Below are 22,992 nucleotides of genomic sequence, written 5' to 3'. Positions count from 1 at the left end.
GGAGGAAGAGGATGAAGGCTTCTTCTATGCTCAGGGCTCCTCCTGAAAGCAGTGCCTGGCAGAACTCACTCCCCTCCTTACAAGCAGCAGCAAGCCTGGCTCTCCACAGCTCGTTTAGCTCCCTTCCTCCATAAGTTATTTTGGCCTCATGGCTGGGGAGCCACAGTTTAGTTTTTCCCCTATTGTGACTAAAACCGCCTTTAGCAAAGTGACTAAACAGGAAGTGGTAGGTCAAAGCCCCATGCCTTTCAACATTAATACAGTTAATCCTACAATGACAGGTTTCTTATTCCCTGTTTCTACTGCTGCTGCTCTGTTTGGTCTCCTGAGGCAATGAGTCTACACAGACACCAAATATACGCTGCCTCATATGACTCACTGCAAGTCTGCAACTTCCTATTGATTTTGAAGAGATCAGGGGCAGAGGAGGACAGCTCAGGCTTTGTGAAAGAAAGGACAGGCAAAGAAGAACAGAAAGAATTGTTGGAGAAAGAGACTAACAGCATGTAAATCCTAGAGCTGCTCTGTCTTGGGTAATTATATCTAGCACAAATTTAAGCACTCTGTAGAAAGGCTGTTCCTCTGAGTGGTGCATTAGGCAGCTGCCTTACAACAGCCACATATTCCAGTTGTGCTCAGCACAGTGCTGGTTTTCCTGGGTCTCTCGAAGCCCTCTTCCAACCAAACATAAAGCCCAAGGGCAGACAAGGATGGAAAGAGAAATGAGGCTGATAGCATATGACCAAGCTGAGATTACCTGTAGTGGCCAGTGGTGATCTACCCTCCAGAATTTACTTAGAATCATAGAGTCATTTCACTTGGAAGAGACCCTCAAGACCATCAAGTCCAACCATAACCTAACTCTAGCACTAAACCATGTCCCTAAGAACCTCATTTATACATTTTAACACCTTCAGGGATGGTGCCTCCACCACTTCCCTGGGCAGCCTGTTCCAATGCCTGACAACCCTTTCCATGAAGAAATTTTTCCTAATGCGCGATCTGAAACTTCCCTGGTGCAACCTGAGGCCATTTCCTCTTGTCCTGTTACTTGGGAGACAAGACCAACACCCTTCATGCTACAACCTCCTTTCAGGTAGTTGCAGACAGTGAGAAGGTCTCCCCTCAGTCTCCTTTTCTCCAGGCTAAACAGCCCTGGTTCCCTCAGCTGCTCCTCATCAGACTTGTGCTCCAGACCCTTTACCAGGTTCGTCGCACTTCTCTGAATTCCCTCTAGCACCTCAATGTCTTTCTTGTAGTGAGAGGCCCCAAACTGAACATAAGATTTGAGATGGGGCTTCACCAGTGCCGAGTACAGCACAACAATCACTTCTCTATTCCTGATGGCTACACTCTTCTTGATGCATCCAATTCCCTGCCCAATGTCAAAGCTTTGGACAAGGCTGCATGCCTCCTGGTGCTGCCTTTGTTCCCATCCCCCTCCTCCATTGGTGCTGGTGGTTGTCCTCCCCTTTCTTGCACACTTTCTTCTCCATTTTCTATTCTTTTGCCCACAGACCCTGACATCCTGAATGGCGTTTACATGTCAGAAGCCTTGAATCCTATTTTTGTGGACAACTTTGAAAGGGATCCCACGCTGACCTGGCAGTACTTTGGCAGCTCCACTGGATTCTTCAGGCTCTACCCAGGTAAAAGAGCAGAGATTTGCTTTCCTCTTCCAATGCAAAGCAAAAATCTTGCAGGACAGAGTCTGTGCCATGGAAGAGCCCAATGGGAAGGCTGGGGCCAGCATGGCCTCAGGAATGGCAGGAATGCAGTAAGCAAAATACTCAGTGTGTGGACTGCTGCTGCTTAGGCTGAAGGAATAGTGTCCACGGTAGGCATAAACCCTTTTTCTCATGTGGACCAGCTCTCCAGACATGTTGCCTTGCAACTGCAGAGGAGTCTGCTTGCAAGGGTGTGCCTCAGGTAGACTGCTCTCCAAAAAGCTCACAAAACCCCTTGGCAGGACCTGTGACTCTCACAGGTGGGGTGCAGAGGCTGCAGGAGGGCTCCCTGCCTTATACTCCCCTGTGGTTTTTAGTGACAGCTACAGCCTCTCTTCATCTCTGAAGCCACACATGGCAGATGGAGCTGGTCAGCCTGACTTGTTATCCACTCGCCAGCTGTGAGTGGCACATAAGGTCACAGTGTGAGAGGGAGGCCCCATGTTCGGAGGAATCCACGAGCTCCTCCACAGCTGTAGCTTGGCCTGGTGGCCCCTTCGTCAGATGGCTGCATGCCCTTGTTCTGTGACCTGTCACATGTTGCAGAAGAGGAAAGGAGAGAAGACTGTGAAGAGAACCTTTAGCAGGGAATCTGGGACATGTCCTTGTCACGGCTGCTGCTTTTTGATGCTCTCAACCCTCGGGGAGAAAAAGATGTTGTTGAAAACTACATCAAAGTGGCAGAAAGTTCAAAATAAGTGCAATTGCTCCTCAAATTCAAACAGACTATGCCTAGGTACATTTTTTTAATAGAAATTAATAGATAGTTTACTGAGAACTGCCAAAGATGGCTGCTCTGCTTGTATTTGTGCAGAATGGTTGCTGCCATTGCTGGCCAGTTTCACATGTCCCCATGGGGTATCCGCATCTCAGAAGGGAACAGCAGAAGTGAGGGTGCCTGGGTAGCAGGGAGCAGATGTCTGCTTGTCTGTGTGTGTTGATTGCTCCTTTTGCTGCTCCCTTCAGGAATAAAGTGGTTACCAGATGAGAACGGAGTCATCTCCTTCGACTGCAGGAATCGTGGCTGGTAAGAGTTTTGGAGAGACTTGGCCAAAGCACCTTTCAGTCGTCTTCTCTCCCTCTTTTCCAAGGTGACACCTCAGTAAGTTGCTGATCAACAAGTGCTGCCCCATGCTGCTCCTGAGAGAGATGAGTGGTACATAAACAAAAGCAATAGCAGGTTGGGAAGCCCTACCACCTGCCAGTGCCAGCTTTCCACGCGGCATATGAAACATACCACATGGAGATCGCCACCAATGTCTCCTTCTTCTTTATAATTCTATGACCAGAGAGATGGGGCTGTTCAGACTCCTGAGATGCAGGGCATTCACTCAGTCTACTCAGCATGGCTAAAGGAGGCTTTAGCAATTGTCACTCTCAGCTGAATGAGGACATATGTCTGCAGGAGGCCCAGCACTTGCCAATGCGGGAAGTGAAATGCTGGGGCTGGTGGGAGAGGAAGGTGGGTAGGACAGGACCCATTGGATGTCCAGCCTGACCCTTCTGGATAGTTGTGCTCATGGTGCATATTATGCTGTAGTTAGCATCATGTGATAGCAGCACACCCAGCATTCCTCCTCCCCATACCCTCACCCTGCTTCCTTGAATTCTTCTTTTTATAAAGGTACATCCAAGCGGCCACATCTCCCAAGGACATTGTCATCATTGTGGACGTCAGTGGGAGCATGAAGGGCCTGCGGATGACCATTGCTAAACACACCATCATCACCATTTTAGATACTCTGGGAGAAAATGACTTTGTCAACATCATTGCAGTAAGTATGTCCCATTTCCAGTCCTGAGTTATCATTTTTGTGCCTCACGTCCACCTTTCAGTCCCCTCAGCAAACTACAGACATTAGAGCAGCGTAACTACAATGCTTAGTACCTCTATTGGATAGGGGAGAGGATTAAAACCAATTATGCTTAGGAAGTCAGATTTGTGTGGTCAGCAGGTGGCTGCTAAGTCATTTCACTCCCTTCTATGGAAGATGCCAACTGCATCTTTTTGCTTACTTTGGGATGTGACTGCAACAGATAACAAGGTGCTGTAGAGAGACACCCAAGCTAACAGGGACCTGAGCTAATAAATCCACCCAGAAGAGCATAGCATAATACTGTATTTGGGCCCAGCAGCAGTATAATCCTCAGGATAATGTTTCTAGGCTAGAAAATAACTGCCATATGCTTTTTTATGTGTCAGCGTCTTTTAAGGCTGCAATCCAGTTCAGGGTCAGTCTGCACAGGCCTGCATGGAGTTTGGTCAGGTTGCCTTGGTGTTACTCTGTCCCATTTTAAGCTCTAGCCAGGACGAGGATGGGCCAGTTACCCACAGAGAACCAGCACCACTAACCGCAGAAAGCAAAACTTTTCCATGATCCATGCCAAGACTGGGGGTTTGCTGCCAGGTTAAAGGCAAGTGGCTGCTTGCCTCCTAATTTTCAAAGCTAATTCAAGCACTATCTCTTTCCCCAGGCTCCTTTCTGCAAAAGTTTGCCAGGGCATGGTCACTGAGATATAAAGTCTACTTTTTGTTGATAGCTACTTAATGTGTAAGATGGTTGGAAACTCTAGCGGTGACAGCTCTGTCTTTATATGGCTGGATAGATGGACGAGTGAACAGTGTTGGCAAGAAAACTGAGGGAAGCCATTAAGGAGTTTGAAATATCATCTGTTCTTCAATAACAGTCTCAGAAAGAACACATAATACATATTCCTTTGCTGTAGTCAGAGGAAGAACCTACTGGCTCAGACACCTATGCTCTTAAGATCAGCTGCGCATCAGTGGCCTCGTAGCAACGTTCTTATGAATCCTGCTCTTCTGAACCTTGTAGGAAAAGGTTTACACTGGCATGTTTTATCTCACATATGTATCAGGCTAGTAGCATACACTCCACTAATTATCACAGTTTGGTGGTTGTGCAATAACTCAATATGTCATCATTCGGCTGTGCACTAGAGGCATCAGACATTAGGCTACAAAGGTTCATCTGGTTGCAAGGTTCCTCTGGTGACTGCTGGCTCAAAGTCTCCAGAAGCCAAAAACATGTACAAATAGTGCTAGAAGCAAAAGCAGGGGCACAACCTAATAGAGTATTGAGAAAATCTCTAGAGTGTGAGTGGAAAAAAAGCAACTTTGTATGTGTAGATATGCTCAGTTAGAACTCAGCAAAAAACCATAATTAACAAATTATTTAAACAAATAAAAGATTCATCAAAATCAATGCAAACAATTCTTAAGGGCAATAGGTGGCATATTGCTCCATACTGTTTTCTGAACATCCACCTAGGACTTGAATCCATTTAGTTAATTTTCTCCAATTATAACCCCTTTCTTTTCATTTTGTCTTTGCAGTACAATGATTATGTTCATTTTATTGAGCCCTGTTTTAAGGGTATCCTGGTCCAAGCAGACAGAGATAACAGAGAGGTGAGTACCAGGCTGCTATTGATGTTACTCAGGTAGTTCTCTTAATGTAATAAGTACATGGGGATAAGATTCTGTGACATGAAACTCCAGTGACAAGGAGTAACCATCTCCCAGGAGTTTGTGGGTTTGCACATTCCAAGAACAAGCATCAGTTCAGTGGCTCATGCTGGCTCCATGGTTCACACAGCTCACACGAAGCCTCTGTAACACCAGGTCAGCTGGTTAGCTAAAGAGCAGCAACCAGCTTCCCTGTGTCACAACAGACTTGGCACCACCACACTGCCGGAGCCCAAGTGGACCTGTCCCAGACTGCTGTGGAAAAACAGCATGCAGGGGACAAAGGTTCTCCATCTTTGAAATCCCATGTCCTCAGCCCTCACAAAGGAGAAAAATCAGCCTTTTCCTGGTGAATGCTCTCTTATCCTTTACTAGAGTGGACTGCCAGTAGTCTTTGTCTTAGGAGGCCTTATGCTGCTCTGATTCAGGAGGGCTCGGCAGCCCCGCGGTGCTCAGGCTGCATCAGGCTGCTCCACCACCATCTGGCCTGACTTGTATTTTTAGCTGCTCTTACTATGTTTTTCTTCCTTTTTCTCTCTTTACTGATAACACAGAGGTAGCACACCCCTCCATGTCTTCAACAACCGGCTTTCTCTCCAAATTTCTTTCCCAGCTTCACCGCGCATCACAGAGTACGATTCCGGGGTGATGTCTCCTGCAGTGTTTCCCGAAGTCACCCCTAGTCTCCTGGGCACTGTCCATCCTACAGAGAGCAGTTTCTGAGGGTTTCATTTACAACCAGATCAATGCCTGTTAAAATTTGAATGCTTTTTTATTACTTTCATTTTCCCCCAATCCTGCTGTTCTTGCATGCACAGGAATTACTTCTTTTTTTTTTTTTTTTTCTTCCCTGAAAGGGTAGATAAGGAAAATTGAGATTTCTAATAGTTTTGTCCTTTGCGTGACATTCCACGGACCAACAATGGTTCACAGCCCGCAGGCTGAGAAGTGCAGTCCTGCTGTGGCTGCTTAGGCATAGGTGCAACATGATGGCACTGCCAGCGGAGCAGCCACTTGAAGCACTGCCCTGCCAGTAGCAGTGAAGGATCAGCAGCCCAGTGGCACAGACTTTTCCAGGTTACTCCTCCCTACCCCCTGGTCCCAGGGTGTGCCCTGCCTGCCACCTGCAACTCATTGCTGCCTTTCTGCCTCTCTTCTTGCCAGCACTTCAAGCAGCTGGTGGACGAACTGCAGGCAAAAGGAGTCGGGACTGTGAACAAGGCTTTGACAGAGGCCTTCAAAATCCTGAGGGAGGTAAGAAAATCAGTGCCAATGCTTGTGTAGGGCACACGTGTCCGTGCCCATCCCTACTTTCCCCTCTATGTCTACATCCAACAATTTAGTCCATCTGCCATGGTCTTGCAGGGAGGAGGCTGTGTGACCTGATCTCACAGGGCCCCAAATTTGTGACAAGCGGCATGCAGGGGTGACATGACTTCACTGAGGTGTTGGTTTGTGTGTGGTGCCCTGGGGCTGCCGATCCCTGCCCATGAGGGGAGCAGTGGGGTGCTGAGCAGAGTGGAACTTGCAGGTGTGGGGACCCTGCTGATGGGGTGCTGGGGCAGTGGCAGCCTTCCTGCTTTCCTTGGCTAGCCCCACCAAATCAGCTTCTTCTCCTCATTTCTGCATTGTGCCAGCTCATCCTGGGACAGGAGGATTTTGGCTGCTGGCTGAGCAAGATGAGGGAAGCATCCCAAGAAGTCTTGACATGACCCAACAACTGACCCAGCTGCCGTCACTAGACTAAAATCAGTTGCTTTTGTGTAAAAACTTCATGGACTTCAATGGGAGTGAAGCTTTTATTTCCTCCTGCTGCCAGTCTCATGATTTCTGTGAGAGTTATAAGGGCTGGGATCTGCTCCCCTCAGTGCACAAGGAGTAACCCGGGAGTAATTTTGCAGGAGCCAGCAAGGCTTTGGTCTTGTGTTTCTTTAATGAGCCCCATAACTGGGCATTGCCTAGGCACCTTGGTTATAGATGGTGGCAATAAAATATAACTGATCGGCTAAGGGCAATAATTCTGGACATAAGTAATGTTATTAGTGAGCCTTGGTAAGTAGATGATGATGAAGACATGAAAGATTATTCTGAGGGTCCAGATTTATTTCACTGTCAGTGTGCTGAGGATCAGTGCTTGGGGAGAAATCACAGGTACAGGAGAATTAATCAGTCTGATCATGTCCTGTGATAAGGATCATAAATGATTCATTGCCTTATGTGAACAATTGGGACTTATAGCCTGGAGGTAAACGTACAACTTAACTCTGTTTCTTAAGAAATATTATCCAAAAAATGACCAAGAACCAGCTGAACACCCCCACCTCCTCCCTGTACCATTCATAGAGGGGTTGGCATCAGTGCCTCTGGTGCTGACAAAAATGTGGACATAGTACAGTGCTAGTGGCCATAATGATGGTGTTGATGCTAAATGTAGCATGTTAGAGGTATTAACATCCTGGGAAAGATTCTCCACTCTTACTTATTTTACAAACTAAAAGTTTAAGTTCATTGTCTATGGTAATGCTGTGTCTAATTTGTGCCAATGCAAGCACGATCAGTGCTGAACCCAGGGATGGTGGTAGCTGAGATGACTTGTCTGTGGTAATCAAAGCATGATGGTCTTCTTGGTAACCTGAGATGAGTGTGGTGTAGTCTCAACATTGCAGTAATAGGATAGTAGCACTTCTCGTGGTAATGGTTCAACATCTTTGGGGCATTAGTTACCCAGATGAATAGGGAAGCAGTAATGATATAAACCTGGAACAATTACATGGACTAGATGGCTGCTAGATTTATCTATATGTATCCTTGCATTTTATGACAAAATTATCTTTAAAAACAAAGATCCAGAGCCTATAAGGGTCTCCACTGTATGAATCAGAATATTTGAATGATTTTTCCACCAGAGGAAAAAATATTTCTTAATATCTAATATAACACTGGTTATGTACAGTGACAACATATTAAAGAAGCCCAGTGCAGTACAACTGCAGACTCTCTCAACCAGCACAGCCAGTCATGCAGGCACAGATGCTAAAACTGGGGTGGTTCCACTAATGATGAGACCTCACACCTCCTTTCTGGCAGGCATGGCTCACTCACTAGACATTATGCAATCCTCAAGACTCCAGGAGGTAGGGCCTTTGAAAAACCCTGCATACTTTGGGTCAGGCATGTCCCTGGGAAATAGAAGGTACATGGTGGAACAGCAGAGATGGAAAAAACTGTCCTCAGTTTTGGTCCTAACACAGCTGGACCAAAAATACCTCCAGAGAAAAAGAATGGTGCTCATGCAGCCCAGTGGACTAACAACTCTACTGCAGTAACAGAAAGAATGCTATTTGGCAGGTAGAGAAAATATTTTTCCCCTCTATTTGCCATTAAAAATGCAGTCAACAGTGTAAGTAGTCATCGCTTATCCTGATCCTTGTTGATTCTTCTGTGGCTAATGAGGCCAAAATGGCTCTGAAATTGCTCTTAGACAGTATGGCACCCAGTGGTGATAAAACCTTCTGATGTTATTGATTCACAAGGTGAGGTGCTGCTTCCCTCATGCCTTTCTTTATCACCTCATATCTGGGGAGAGGGTAGTTGAATCAGCCATTTGTGCATCTTTCCTTTGAGCATCTGCAGATGGGGAAAGGTGGCTGCGCACTTCGTGGCTGCTGGTGTCATTCTTCTGCATCTTGGGAACTGCTCTCCATGAAACAGGAGTTCAGAAGCACTGATTTTCTTGTCAAAGAAAGGTATGAAGAAGGGCTATGTATCTCTTCCACCCAGCTTTCCTTTCCCAGCAACAGTGGTGGCAGCTTTCTTGCAGCATGACAGAAGAGAGATCATTCACTGTAGCATGGACTATGATTGCCTCCTCTCTAGCGAACTGGGACCTCAGTCCAAGGTCACTGAAGCCAGTAGCTGGGCACCTTGTTGACAGCCAGCTGTGGGCCAGCTGCATGTGCAGCAGGAGGCCTGCAGGGCATCCCGCAGTCACTTTGCAGCTTCATCCTGGGACTTCTGTCTACCTGGTGACATTCAGAAGAGACAGAGATTGTGTCTGGGTGCACACACAGCAGCCCCAGAGGCTGCACATACATAGGCAGGCAGGTAGAGGATCAGACCTGTTATCCTGCAACAGTCTTCCCCAAACTGTAGCTTCCCTTCTCATCTAGTGTGCCTTGGTATCACCAGCTCAGAGACCCCAGGCTCTGCAAGTACCACAGCTAAGCTCCTTAAGGCAAAAGTGTACCACCTGCAAGTGCTCGTAGGCTTTAAGGGCTATGAAATCTTCTCTTAGAGCTTTTTAGGTCTATATCAGTAATAGGTGAGGAAACTGGTTTCCATTGTTGTGTCATGAAAAACAAATCTGTGCTGCTGCAGTCATGCAGGTGGGAGAAGGGGGAATTTTGGTGGAATTGGCCACCCCCTTCCCATCAGACAAAATTCACATTCTCAGCTTGTAATCACAGCCGTTCCTCACAGACTGTCCTGTTATTGTTCACAGGGGCATACGCAAGAGAATGAAAATGAAAATTGCTACATCGCACTGATGAAACAGGCTTTGCTGATTACAATAGACAACCAATAATAATATCTGTAATGAAAGTGACTGCAAAATTTCCCTGGTAATTTTCCTGAGTCCAATTGCTCGTACACTTAATAGCCCAGCAGAGACCTACTCAATGAGGTATGAGTAGCAGAGAGAGGTTGAAGAAGAGCACCATCTTTGTTTTCCTCCATTATGTTCTGGGGTAGACAGGCATATTTTAATACGTGATGCAATTTGCAGAACAGTTTCAGGAGAACATTTAGTCAGAGCCTTCCCTACCCCTCTCTGCCATGCTCAATAAACCACTTAAACTCTCTATTTCAATTTAGCCACACACCAAGCGGTTTCAGTAAAATATGCATCCCAGGGAAACCACGGTGTTAAGCGTACATTTACAAAGTGCTTCACAATTCTCAGACATCAAGTGCTATCTTTTGAGCTCTTGTTTATCATGTTTTAGCCTATCTTGCTGCTGCCTTCTCTTCTTTGTTTCAACAAGCTTGGCACATCTTGTCCTCTCACCCTTTTCCTGTAGGATTTATACCCCTTTGTTCTGGCCACTGCTCTGCCCTTGGCTGCTTGCAGGCTGTCTGCCTTCCCTGAAACACCATCCTCCCAACAGCATGTAAGTGCTGCAGCTGAGATCTATCAAGTGCTAAGCAGAGCAGAATAATTACCTTCCTTGTTTTACACACTATAGTCTTCTTAACACAGCATAAGACAACAGTTACATTTCTTCAGTCACATTGCTAATTCCTATCCAGCTGATGTGCCTCTGCATTATTCCTCTCTAGACAGTATTAAGCTACCTATTCTTTCCAGTGTAAACCAATTGTAAAGATATTAATATATTTTCATAGGCATGCCACATATATGTGTGTATATACATATATATGCAAACACACAGCCCTAATCCTATTATATATATATATATGACTTTCTTAGGATTAGGTAGTACAAAATCTGTGACTCTTATGGGTCCTTCTTTCTCAGGATCCACTCACAGTAAGTAGGTATTTTGAAAGCTGATATTTTTCTTACTCCATGAAGGAAAATAAACCCCAGGTTGTTATCTCTGAGGCCATCTGGGAATGATGCCTCATCTTAACACCAAGACGGTTTAATGGTGTTTTGACTCACTGTTGAACTCAGGCATTACACCAATTTCAAGGCTAATTGTGAGTAGTTACTCCAAAATGGCAATGGGTGAACAAAAAATGGTGAAACTGGTAACAAACTGGATTTCAGTGGGATGTAAAATGCTGCATAACTTGAGCACACTGGTATCATACAAAGAATAAACCCGTTTGCTGCTGTGAGTAATCAAAGGAGTTTGTGGCTTCTTATGCCCCATCTGTGTGGGGACGCATTCCCTTTGTGCACTCAAAGAGGACTTTGTTACTAATTATTCTGTCAACATGCTGGATATTTAAGGACAATCTTTCCATCTAGTTGCTTCCCTTCTTGTAAAGCGTGTTTTCTGATTATTTCCTCTTCATCCTTTGGGATCTTGTATAGTCCCAGTCAGGTCTCAGCCCATGAGGCAAGTAGTCCAGCAACACCTTCTGCAATCCTGTCCCTCCCTGCTGTCTACAGACTATTCAAATGCTTTCAATTAACTTTTTATTTAATCCTAACACTCTGTGACCCTGCCTGTAATTCATTCATGCTTTTCTTTGTTTCTTATCACTTCAGCATGTACCCAGCCATTACAATATTGTCTTTTGATGATGAATATGGAGGTTATAAAGCATCTCTGCCTGGCCATTTTTCTCTGGTTTTTATCATCTGGCAACTCCCTTTCTTGCTTCTTATCTAAATCTATATAAATAGTATCTTGATTCCATTCACATTTTTATAGACCTGGATTCTGGAGCATATTTTTCAGGATATGCAAAGCTCAGGATTTCCTTTTTACCAGTTTATGCTATTTTGCTTAGTGCCATCTCTCATTTCTTCTTCACTGGCTTTGTTTCCTTCTCTACTGCTAATTCTCTCCCCATGGGATGCTTTCCACTGAGTCTGAATTTTCAGTAATTCTGGAGACAGGTCTGCACAAGAACGGGGCAGGAGGAGACAGAGGGGCTGCTCGGACATTTGGCCAGATGTGTATATAATCAGCACACATGCCTGCCCCCCACTGAGTTATGCTGATGTTCCTACAGCTTCTTCAGTAACTCTGTGCCAGGCTACAATGGCAAAGTAAATGGCAATGAGCAAACAAGGGAGTACACAATACTATGACCATGAATTAATTAGAACATGCCTGTTACTCCTGGCAATGTGACGAAAGTTATATGGGATAATATGTAGCTCCATGCCTCATTTGCTGACTGCAGCTCTAGACTGCATCTCTTCAGGCATCTTGTTCTTCATCTCCCCTTTTTTCATTTTTCTGAGACTTCAGCCAGAGCGGGAAATTATGCTCAGAGCTTGATGTGAATGTTGTCAGATCGTTTGCTATGGCTGCAGCCAGCCACAGAAATCATCTGTACTGATTCTGGTCACTGCCACAAGTAATGGGATTATCCAGAAACAGGGAGAGACGTGTTCATATGTGTGGTCACTCAGAAGCTGTTGAATCCATGCTTACTGCAGTAAAGTAACAGGTACTCAAACAACATTAAGAGTAATGTTGAAGGAGGCAGCACTGATAACATAAATGGTGCTGGAAGGATACATGGTGATATTAGCACTGAACCTGGTAATTTTCTAATAAGAAACAAACACAGAGGTAATTGTGGGAGTAGTGAAATGACAGGGGATATCTGGACTTGGCTTCCAGGTACTGACAGTCGTGATGTTAACCTGCCGTGGAATCACAGTGCCATCTGTGTTAGTAAAGGCATTTGCCTTCTGTCCTAACATAGCTTTACCAAACCGGAAGGGACTTGTGAATTGAACCCTAAAATGTCTAAAAAATCCCAGTTCACACCCAGTGCTCTTGTTCTCTCATCCGGCAAGTGATTTTATTTTATGCAATTAGCCTTGCTACTTGGATACCATTTTCCTCATTTATAAGATATAACTACACTCTCCAGTTTAAAATTGCTGCTCTGTTTGATATAACCTTAGATTCCTTTCTGTTAATCTCCTGTATGCCTTCTATCTCATACTATTACCTCCCATTAATCTCTTGTGCAGAGTTGTCATATCTCCATCTCTCCATATTTTTTCACTCACTTTCTGTATCCTCTTTTGTTGGTTAGACTTTTCCTTGCTCAGACGATATAAGCAGTGAGATGCTGTGCAAGGAGAAGCGCATACTGACATTGAGCTGGGCACCACAGCAAAGTAAATGCTCATTTTTGTGCCTCAATGTCCTCTGTTATGTCCTCTGATGACTGCTGATTCCAGAGCTGTGTTGGTGCAGCGTGAGGCGCTGGGTTCTCCTCCAGAGCCAGTGTACCCAAGGGCATGAGAGGCAAGCAGCTCTGCAGGCAGGGGTACTAGACTAGCAGCATTCAAACTGAAATATAGAAGGTTCCATCTAAATGTAAGGAGAAACTTCTTTGTTTTGAGGGTGCCAAAGCACTGAACAGGCTGCCCAGAGAGACTGTGGAGTCTCCTTGTCTGGAGACATTCAAAACCTGCCTGGACATATTCCTATGTGATCTGCTCTGGGTGAACCTACTTTAGCAGGTGGGTTGGACTAGATGATCTCCAGAGGTCCCTTTTGACCCCAACCATTCTGTGATTCTGTAATTCCAAGGGCTGGTCTTCCTTGCTGATGGACAGGCAGGGTCTGATTTGCCTGTAAAATTGCGGCTGTTCAACACCTCTGCATGTGTTCTTGGGAGCGTTTGTTTCAGAGTCCCAGCCATACTTCCACTCTACCTTAAATGTCACTTATGCACAGATGACACGTCATCTGTCATTACAGTGTATGGCTTTTCTGTCTGGCATATTCATAACCTGTTTCAGCACTGGTGGCAGTAGCCATCTTTTTTCATGTGCTCCTGCCTTTCTCTGCTCTTTCTTTGGCAGATTGATGGATTTGCCCTGAAATAATGAGTCTGATTTCCCCTGCCTCTCACATTTTCTGTCATAAAAAGTGACAGTTATTGCTGTCAAATCAGAATTGCAGTGTTTATGGTCAGTTTATAGTCATTTTGCATAAATGAATGTGACTGTTCAAGATGTGAGGCAGCAGGGAATCACACCCTTTCTCTACAGCACTTAGTTTCTTCTTACTATTTTACTTCTGTAAAGCCTCCTGTGTCCACATGTGCTAGGAAGGGCTGTACAAATAAAAAAATCATAAGCACTATACAAACACAGTCCTTATTTAAGCAGATCTCTTTCTGAGCACAGTGTGAGACTTGCAAGAAGAAGTCAGGATCTAGCCCATCATGAATAAATACACTGCAATTACACAGAAATGGCCTGTGCAAACTAATGCTCTTTTTCTCTGTTTGTAGTTCAGAGACGCTGGTCAAGGAGGCTTGTGTAACCAAGCTATCATGCTGATCACAGATGGAGCAGTGGAGGATTATGAAGCCGTGTTTGAAAAATACAACTGGCCAGATCGGAAGGTTTGTCTGGAAAGGGATAAATAGAAAGGGCAAGGAAAGGTCCTATGCTGCTGCGGTGGGAATAGAGGAGTGTGAGCCAGGATGACAGGCAGAGTGGAGAATTCACATTCTCCAATACCCACGTGCATCCTGCTGTTAACATAAACCAAAACAGCCTGGCAGGAGCCTGCTATGGTGATTTTAGAGGTAGCAGGATCACAAATGGATATCTGTATGTCAGTGCAGATTGAGGTTTTTTTCATGCACCTCATTTTCTAAAGGTGTGGGGAATCAAAATGTTCCCCTGATAAGATGATAAAGACTGTGTTGATTTTTATAAAACTAAAAAAAAAAAAAAAAAAAAAAAAAAAGAGAGAATTTTAATCCCATCCGGAACTGTTTATAATTTTCCCAGTTCTTACGGTTGGCAGTGGAATGACACAGACACACAGACAACCTCGCTAGGTGCCTTCCGGTCCTATTTACTTTGAGGTCTGTGATATCAGGCTTGTACTAGCAGAGCAGACTGTGAAAGTAGAATACACCATGGCTTATCCTAAACCCTCTTGATTTATTTGTTTACCTCATCCCAGCTAGCAGCAATGCACAAAGGGGGAGAGAAGCAGGCTACTGAGAGACCAGAGCATGGGGCTGTTAAAGCAGTTTATTTCAGGATTGGCTCTTTTGTTATTGGTCAAACACAGGAGAAATGGTGAAGCTTTCTCTACATGATTCATGGGGCCAGCTGTTCCCCTGAGTAAAGGATTTCTGTGAGCTATAAACCTCTCTGCATGGGGTTGCTGACTGCCTGGCAGAGCTGCTATCATAAAATCAAACAGAATTTGCACTTCTGCTTTGTTATTCAGATGATCCCGGGTGCTACTTGGCTTTCAGGGCTTATTGTAATTGGAAATGAAGTTCCAGCCCACAAAATGTGAAACAAATGGAGCAAGAGGCTCCTGTCTCTGCGTGAAGGCAGAGCAATTGCTGTGCACCACAAACAGGCATTCACACCAGTGTAGAGCAGGATGCCAAACCTCGGTCATTTGGGTTTGGTAGCACGTTACAGTCTGATTCTTCTATCTTTGCATTCGTGTTCCCAGGTCCGGGTTTTCACTTACCTCATTGGACGAGAGGTCACTTTTGCCCCCAACGTGAAATGGATCGCATGCAACAACAAAGGTGCTGTACAGGAATGGTTCCCATCCCCAATCTCACACCTGGGCTGCAGTCACAGGGCCCTGGACCCCTCTAAGGCCTCCCCACTACAGCTGGGACCCACTAGCCCTCAGCTGGAATACAATCTAAGGAAAAAGCACACCCTGCTAGTTCCCATGAAGTGTGCCCGTGTCCAACTAACACAAGTCCTCCATGCTGAGCCACCACATTTTCCTGTCACAGTGCCAAGGGACACTGTGACCGAGATTCATGCTGGCTGTTGTCCACCTAAGCCCCTGTGCTTATTGTGTCCCAGTTGCTGGCTTTAGACAATCTGTCTAAACCTCTGTCAGAAAGTCTGACATCTTTTGGCTGGGATGTAAAACAAACATCTCTTCTTTAAAGATTTTACAGCATTTTTCACAAGATTTGTGGGTTAATCCCTGTATCCTGGCCAAATTCTTTGTGTGCCAGTGGTTTCACTGAGGTATCAGAATAGCTTGTTGATCACACCCCAAAACCAATATTCTCTTTAGCTGGCATGAAATGGCATGAATGGGAAAATCCATTCAGAGTAGGTAAGTCACCTCTTTGTATTTGGGGCCAGTTAAGGCATCCAGTTAGCCCTACAAGAACATGCAACAGAAAGAAAAAGATGGGGAAAAAAAAAATAGAAGTCTTCCCTGTTTGGGCATGACTTGGTCTCAGTATGCCTGGAGACAGGCTTGGTCCAACAGTATCAACCTTAAACATGGGAAGGAAGGGAAGATTGAAGCTGTGGGCTGACTAGCTAGGTGTATCAACTCTTTTCCTGTCTGACCAGTTGCATCAGCAGTCTCTGAAATGCATGGGTGCATGTGCTAGTGAAGATGATTGACAGAGAAGAGTTGCTGGCCTGTGGAATTTGAACTATGGATGTTCAAGGCTGTAATGTTTGTCTATTAGCACTGTGAATCACATGTAACATTTTTAGATTTTGTTAAATTAAAAAAAAATCCTGGATTTCAGATTGCATGTTCAACTATAAGATTAGTGACAGGGAAATCATGTTGCTGTTAGCTCACCATAAAATGTGAGAATGGCTCCTCCTGAATAACCAAACAAAACAAAAATATGCTCTTTGCACTTGAATTCTCACTTACCAGACTTGAGCTCTGCAGAAGACTCATTGGTTTTGATTTTTCTGTTTCAACACATTGTATAGCTCTTGTAGTCCTAATTTTCAAGTGCACTAAATCTGTTTCTACATCACAAAGCTTATCAGATCATGAGCCTTTCCACATGGCAGTGTTTTCCTAGTGATAACAAAAGTTTTCCATCTATCATCTGACATACTCTGTTCTGTACCAAGTACAACCAATCAGTTCCATGTGGTGAGAAGCAGGACAACAGTCCTCATGACATTACACTGTGCTAGCATTTCTAAGCAGCTAGTTTAGAAGACATTTTGATAACTTGAAGACGTTCTTCCCCTGTATTCATTGGTATAGTGTTGGATTGTTATGGGCCCATCTCCAGGAAGAAAGTTCTGGAAACAGGTAACTCAGATACAGTCTTTGACATCCAGTTTTCTAGCTTCACACAAATGCTCATTTAAAAATAATGAAGATGTGCTAGAAGAGTGTCTCACACCTCTGTTTCTCTGTGAAGGCTACTACACTCAGATATCCACGCTGGCGGATGTCCAGGAGAATGTGATGGAGTACCTGCATGTGCTCAGCCGTCCCATGGTCATCAACCATGACCATGACATTATTTGGACTGAAGCCTACATGGACAGTGCGGTAAGGAGCTGCAGCACAAGACTTTAGCCAGCAAACAGTAGGGCCTATGGGCCAAACTGGCAAAGGTGTTAGACACCCAGCTAGTATGTTAGGCATACAACTTGTCCTAGCTTTCCATCTAAATATCTTATGTGTATCAGAACCAAACAAAGTCCTGAAACTTATGTAAAACTGGGAGCTGGGTGATTGATAGAAATTACTGGTCTCTGTTGCTGAGACAAACGATATTTCTTTTCTCCTCACTCCTGGAGTTGAGATACATATGTAGACTGAGGTCTGAATCTGCAGTGACCCAGAGGCCCAGGACTAATCACACAGGCACAGCAAGACGTAAGCAATGCTTCTGTGAAAGCAGGTTATCTTCTAAAGGATTATTCACAGGAAAGAATATTTACAGCTCAAGATACAGGTCACACAGGTTTATCTCTTCTAGCCCAGCAACTAACAGCACACTGCTTGCCACTCAAAGATAGAGACCTCAGTTTGGGAAGCAGGCTCACTCTTTTGTTCCTTAGGCTAGCAAGGCCTAATGTCACCGCAGTGGCCTTAATCTGAGGGGAAAAATCTTCTAGATACATGGAGAATGTTTCCATATGCAATCCCACTGTGGGACTGAAGTTATTAGCCCAGGTCTGGGTAGCAGCCACTTTAGGGTGCCTGCCACAGCCCTGGGGAGAACCCACAGTTTTTACTTTTAAGATCCATGGTGAGAAACCTGAACTCTCTGAGTTGAAATAAAACTAGAGGTACTGAACCTAGCTTTGCAGCAGGAAACATCAAAGGCCAGGTCACACATGGTGGCGCTTGATACTGTATTTGGAGTCAAGACTACAGAAACCCCAGGAAATACCTACAAGGCAGCCAGGCTTGCACCACCATGGTGCATCAGTGCTGTGCTCTTATGGGAGGAGTCTGTCCCTCACCTCAGAGCTGTGGCTGACCAGGGAGGCTGCAGCCATGGCTCTGTGAGGGTGACAAGGGCATGTCTTCTGCTGCAGGAGCTGTGCCAAGTGAGATCTGGGGACATGGTACTTGAGTATGCTAAGCAAAACCTCCAGAAATGCTACTAGCTACCCAACAAGTTAATTCTAATAGCAGGCATGCCACCCCTGGCACTGATGTGTGGTGTCCCACTTCCCAAGGTAGCCACAGGGATTTGTTTGCTGCACTTTTTTTGCTCCATCTCATTTCTTACCACTTGGCTTGCTCTTCACTTCCTCTGCCCCAGCCTCTCCCATATTTGTTTCATTCCTCCATGCATGTATTCATTCACCTGTTCATCCCTGTCTCTCACCAGCTGCCACAGTCTGAGGAGGTAACTGCACCCCTGTGTTTTGTGAGCGTGCTGTTTCCCTTGTGCCAGTTGGTGTGTCAGTGCCAGTGCCCACAGCCACAGCTGGCCTGTACATCTGGAGGGGGGTGGGGGCTGCAGGGATGAAGGAGCCCTCTTACACTGACAAGAAGAGGAGATGCTGGATGTACTGGGGACTTGTGCTGTTGGTTCAGAGTAGTTGGGTGTGCCTCTGTTGTGCTGTAGCTTAGTTCACCGGATCTCTTTTTCCATATGTCCAGTAAGTGCCAGAGAAGTTTACTTGCTGTGTGTTGGTGTGAGCATTGCTGTGAATGGGAAATTTCCACACAGAATCATCCAGACCAGTAACTCAAGATACCAGGCTTAAATCTCTCAGATTATTGACTAGCTCCTTTATGGCTCATAGCGTGCACAGTAATGGAGACAGGAGGTCATTTCTTGCCTTGCTACTTACATGACCAAATGAGATATGGAAGGGGGATGCTACTGGCATCAAGGAGTTTAGGTCATTTTGATAGCTGGGCGTGTTTGGGAGACCCCTTTGCATGTGTCTTGCCTGTGTTACCTCCTTTCCTGTGTGTTTTTAGAGCATCTTTCTTCTGCAGTACTGGGAGCATCTGTTAGCTCATTACATGTGCATGTCCTGTATTGCCTGTAGAGATAGCTCACCACGTTATATCTGTTTGGATCATGATTTTGTCTCTTTTTCCTAAGCTTACATGCTTGAGTAACAAGTATTTATAAGCAGGCTCTGTATTTGTCCCTTTCAGATATTTGTATGTGGTGTTTCTCATTCATGGTATTCATGTGTTTGCAATATAGATGATGTCTTGTTTGTGATTTTGTGCATATTTGTTCTGCTTTTTTCTGTTCTGTGCTCTTTGTGTTGGCGGTTTTTACACTTGTTGCATAAGTGTTCATGTCTATGCTCCCAAAGTATGGTGGGTATAAATTGTGCCACCACTTCTACAGGTTCCTGTCTCTTCATTAAAACAACACTTTAATTTCTCCTGCTTCAACACATTTCACTGGCTTTCATCCCATCCTCATCACCCCACACAAGCAAGCATCCATCCCACCATCCTCTTGGATACAGAGTATTGAAAAGTCCTGCCATCTGTTTTTGGAAGGGTGTGGGAGGCAAGGAGGTGGCTAATTGTAATCAACATCTGGGGTCCTTGGGAATTCCAGCACCTTTCATTCGGGTTATCTGTGATATTGCATTTGCTAACATGTGGCTCATTGTTCTGTGACAGCTCTTTGCATCTCAAGCTCAAAGTCTGTTGCTCATGACAACAGTGGCTATGCCAGTTTTCAGCAAAAAGAATGAGACGGTGAGTGAAACATGGGCTTTGCTTTCCTTCCAGCCAGCAGAGGTGAAGGGATGCAGTGGACCTCTGAGGGGTTTTTAAAGCCAATGGGTCTATGAAAGAAAAGCTGGCCTTTAGGGACCTTTGGCAGGATGTGTGGCTGATATTTATCTGTCAAAATTATAGTCTGTGATTTCCTGTGAATGCTATTTCTTCAAAATAGCCCTTAAATACGACACTTCTCCCTGGTTTATCCCTTCTATTTTCAAACTGAGACTAATTTCCAGACCCATAAAGTTTCAGGCTGGAAGAGATCATTACCTTGTCTAGTCTCTGCATTTTATTGCAGACCTTTACATTTCATATAGACGGTCTTTCATGAGCCCAATAACCTGTGCTTGGCAAAAGTGTCATTGAAGACAGGCATCCAGCCCTGAGCTCTCCATTGTGGTTTCTCACTCTTTGTTAAAAACTGGTGTTTAAATTCCACTTTCAATTTTTCTGGACTCACCTTCCTGCCATAATGTTTTTTTCTGCTAGATTAAAAAGCCTGTACTATTTGGTATCTTTTCCTGAGAAGCATCTTCTACACTGCAATAAAGTCAAACCTGTCCATCTTTCGATAAGAGAAAAAGGTTGAACAATTTGGGCATCTTTGATAAGGGCATTTCCTCTGGGCTTTGAAACCCTTTAGACAATCTCTTCTGTACCATTTCCAGTTTCTCAGCACCCTTTTTAAATGGCAGATGGTAGCTCACCATTGCTGTACAAGACACAAGATCCTATGAAGATTTGTATGCCTTTTCCACCTGAGGCTGGTTTTAACCCATGTTAGCACAGCACTGCAGTGGCAGCCTGTGTGTCATTTTTCCATCGTGTTCTTCAGATGCTTACTAAACAACTAGTTCCCCATTTTGTGGGGATTTCTTGCATTCTTTTTTCCTAGATTAACGATTTTGTATTTGGTGTTTAGTTTAGTTATCAGCCAATCCATGTTGTTTTACATTATTGCCTTGCCCTTTCTGTTATTTACACACAAGGTATGCAGGTTTTTGCTCTCAAAACTTGTTTTTAGTAATTCTACGTTACTTCTGAATCATAACAAATGCTGAATAATATTGGGTAGAAATTCTCCTCTCCCTAAACACTGAAGCAATCCCTTTAGACTTTTTGAGGTATGTTAGTCGATTTTAAATGAACATATTCACACAAGCCTACAGAGGTTACGTGAGAGACTAGTAGGAAGGCAATAATGTGTATTCAGGTAGAAAGCTCCTCAAGTTTTGCTTCTGAAAATGGATTCTCCTTTGTTTTTAAGCGATCCCATGGCATTCTCCTGGGTGTGGTGGGCTCTGATGTACCACTGAGGGAGTTGTTAAAACTTGCTCCACGGTATAAGGTAAGACTGAGATAATGCCATTCATTATTTTGCACAGCAAAGTCAGTAGTCATTCTTCCATGGGCATGACTAAAAAGTAGTTCCTTAGCCTGTAGGAGGAACTATGAGCAAAAAGCAAGAGATGTGGTGATGTGCGGTTTCTATACAGCACAAGGAAAATCATTCCCTACTAGAAGCTCTTAGGCTGCCTCAAAAACACAAGGATTGGATGATCCAGTAGACTGGCAAGAGGTCGTGGAGCGTTTGTGTCTTGATGGTCACCAGCCTAGATCCCTCAGAGATGATACAGACCTGACAGCCTACCTCAGAAGAATTGAAGTTTTATATCCAGTCCCAGTGGACAAAAGCTGCCATGCCAACTGGCAAAGCATTAAACTAGTTTCATAGCAGAAAAACTAAGGACTGAATGGACTATTGAGAGCCAACTTTTCTGACATGCCTCGAGGTTCCTTTCTCCAGATCAGCATGAAGATTCCTTGGCAGAACAGTGCACAGGAAGCTGGCTCTCACCCGCTTGTGCTGTATCTGGATAGAGTATTTGCCCTCCAGAACTGTTAGTCCAACAACTTTCTATTAGCTCTGTCTTCAACAGATATAAAAAAATACACTCATCTGCAGGAAACTCCCCAGAGGTGCACTGTTTAGTTTGATTTCTGCTGTAAATTCTGTGCAGTGACCTTTTGTTCAATCATCCTGCACACCAGGAGACAGAAAGCACATCTCAGGATTGCCAAAAAATCAGGCAACTTAAGCCATCATTCCAAGTTTTCATTTTCACTTAAATAACTATCAGACAACTACTAGCAGTTAGGCAGTTGTCCAAAATATGATTGCTGAAGCCTCACAGGACTGTAAGTGCTGTCAGAAGCTACAAATTTGTGTGGTGCTTCCAGACATGGATGCCGGGCAGACCATTCACATGCAGCTGTAGGAAATGATCCTTCAGGCAACCTAGGAATTATGAATGTTGGGGTGCATGCACTCAGCATGCAAAGGCCAGCCGGTTTGGGTCTGGGGTAACCTGGTCTAGGAAATTCAATTTTTATACACATTTGTTTTTTCTGTAAAATTAATACCTTTTAATCTTCCTCCACATCACTCAAAGGCCATGTGTCACAATAATCTTTCTTCTGGGACAAGGAGGGACACTGGTCTTTCCCTCAAGCAGTGCCAGGGAAGGAAAGAAAATTATCTGAAGGATTTCTTTACATCAGGGGCAGAGAACAGCTTCCCAGAAGCGTTTCCAGCTCGAGACCAGTTTGGAAACCTGGGATCCTCAACTTGAATCCCCTTGCATACACATTACAAAGGGCAAGTTCCAGACTTACAGCCCTTGAGAGCTCATACATTTATGATCATGCTCACTGGGCTGGGAAATTTCAGCTTTAATAGGCCAACAAGGAAGTTTGCTGTACTCCTGGAATTTGTGTTATATAAGGGCTCTAGTAAATTGCTTTCTTGGAAATCTCTTGCAGATCAGGTCAGCCAGTGTCTGCTCTTGTTAGATTATGCTGTTCCTTAAAAAGCATTTTAAGACTACACGCTTGTACAATTGGCCTAGGCTAGGTCTGGTCTTGTCAACACTGAAACAGAGAGAAGAGCTTCTCTGAAGACCAACTGGGTTTCCGGGGAAGCCACCTGTGAGATTTGTACTCGCTTGTTCATGCGCTGCTGGGCACATGTAGTGATGGGCATACAGACCTGTCACCACTGTTTCTGTACTGCTTACGACATTTCCCATCGTTGCCCGTTTTC

At 44.7% G+C, this 22,992-nt stretch overlaps 1 protein-coding gene across 7 annotated transcripts in view; it reads left to right on the top strand.

The window, feature by feature from the left end:
- The window catches only part of CACNA2D4 (calcium voltage-gated channel auxiliary subunit alpha2delta 4), a 129,756-nt gene that overhangs the window by 16,817 nt on the left and 89,947 nt on the right, over positions 1-22,992 (top strand). For 6 of the 7 annotated variants that reach the window (XR_010467225.1, XR_010467227.1, XR_010467224.1 and 3 more), the window contains exons 6-15: positions 1,518-1,649; positions 2,694-2,754; positions 3,352-3,502; positions 5,083-5,157; positions 6,379-6,468; positions 14,182-14,295; positions 15,378-15,456; positions 17,083-17,216; positions 19,785-19,862; positions 21,157-21,237. Coding sequence is in view for 3 of the 7 variants with exons in the window: in XM_021284716.2 (XP_021140391.2) it covers positions 1,518-1,649; positions 2,694-2,754; positions 3,352-3,502; positions 5,083-5,157; positions 6,379-6,468; positions 14,182-14,295; positions 15,378-15,456; positions 17,083-17,216; positions 19,785-19,862; positions 21,157-21,237 (995 nt within the window). In the remaining 4 variants the exon portion in view is untranslated. The remainder of the gene's footprint in view (positions 1-1,517; positions 1,650-2,693; positions 2,755-3,351; positions 3,503-5,082; positions 5,158-6,378; positions 6,469-14,181; positions 14,296-15,377; positions 15,457-17,082; positions 17,217-19,784; positions 19,863-21,156; positions 21,238-22,992) is intronic. The other variant, XR_010467226.1, reaches the window with a different exon arrangement.

Source organism: Columba livia, chromosome 1, assembly GCF_036013475.1.
Source record: "Columba livia isolate bColLiv1 breed racing homer chromosome 1, bColLiv1.pat.W.v2, whole genome shotgun sequence".
NCBI classification, from domain to species: Eukaryota; Metazoa; Chordata; class Aves; order Columbiformes; family Columbidae; genus Columba; species Columba livia.
Note: the sequence above shows the minus strand (reverse complement) of the source record. Positions and strands in the feature narration are given on the sequence as shown.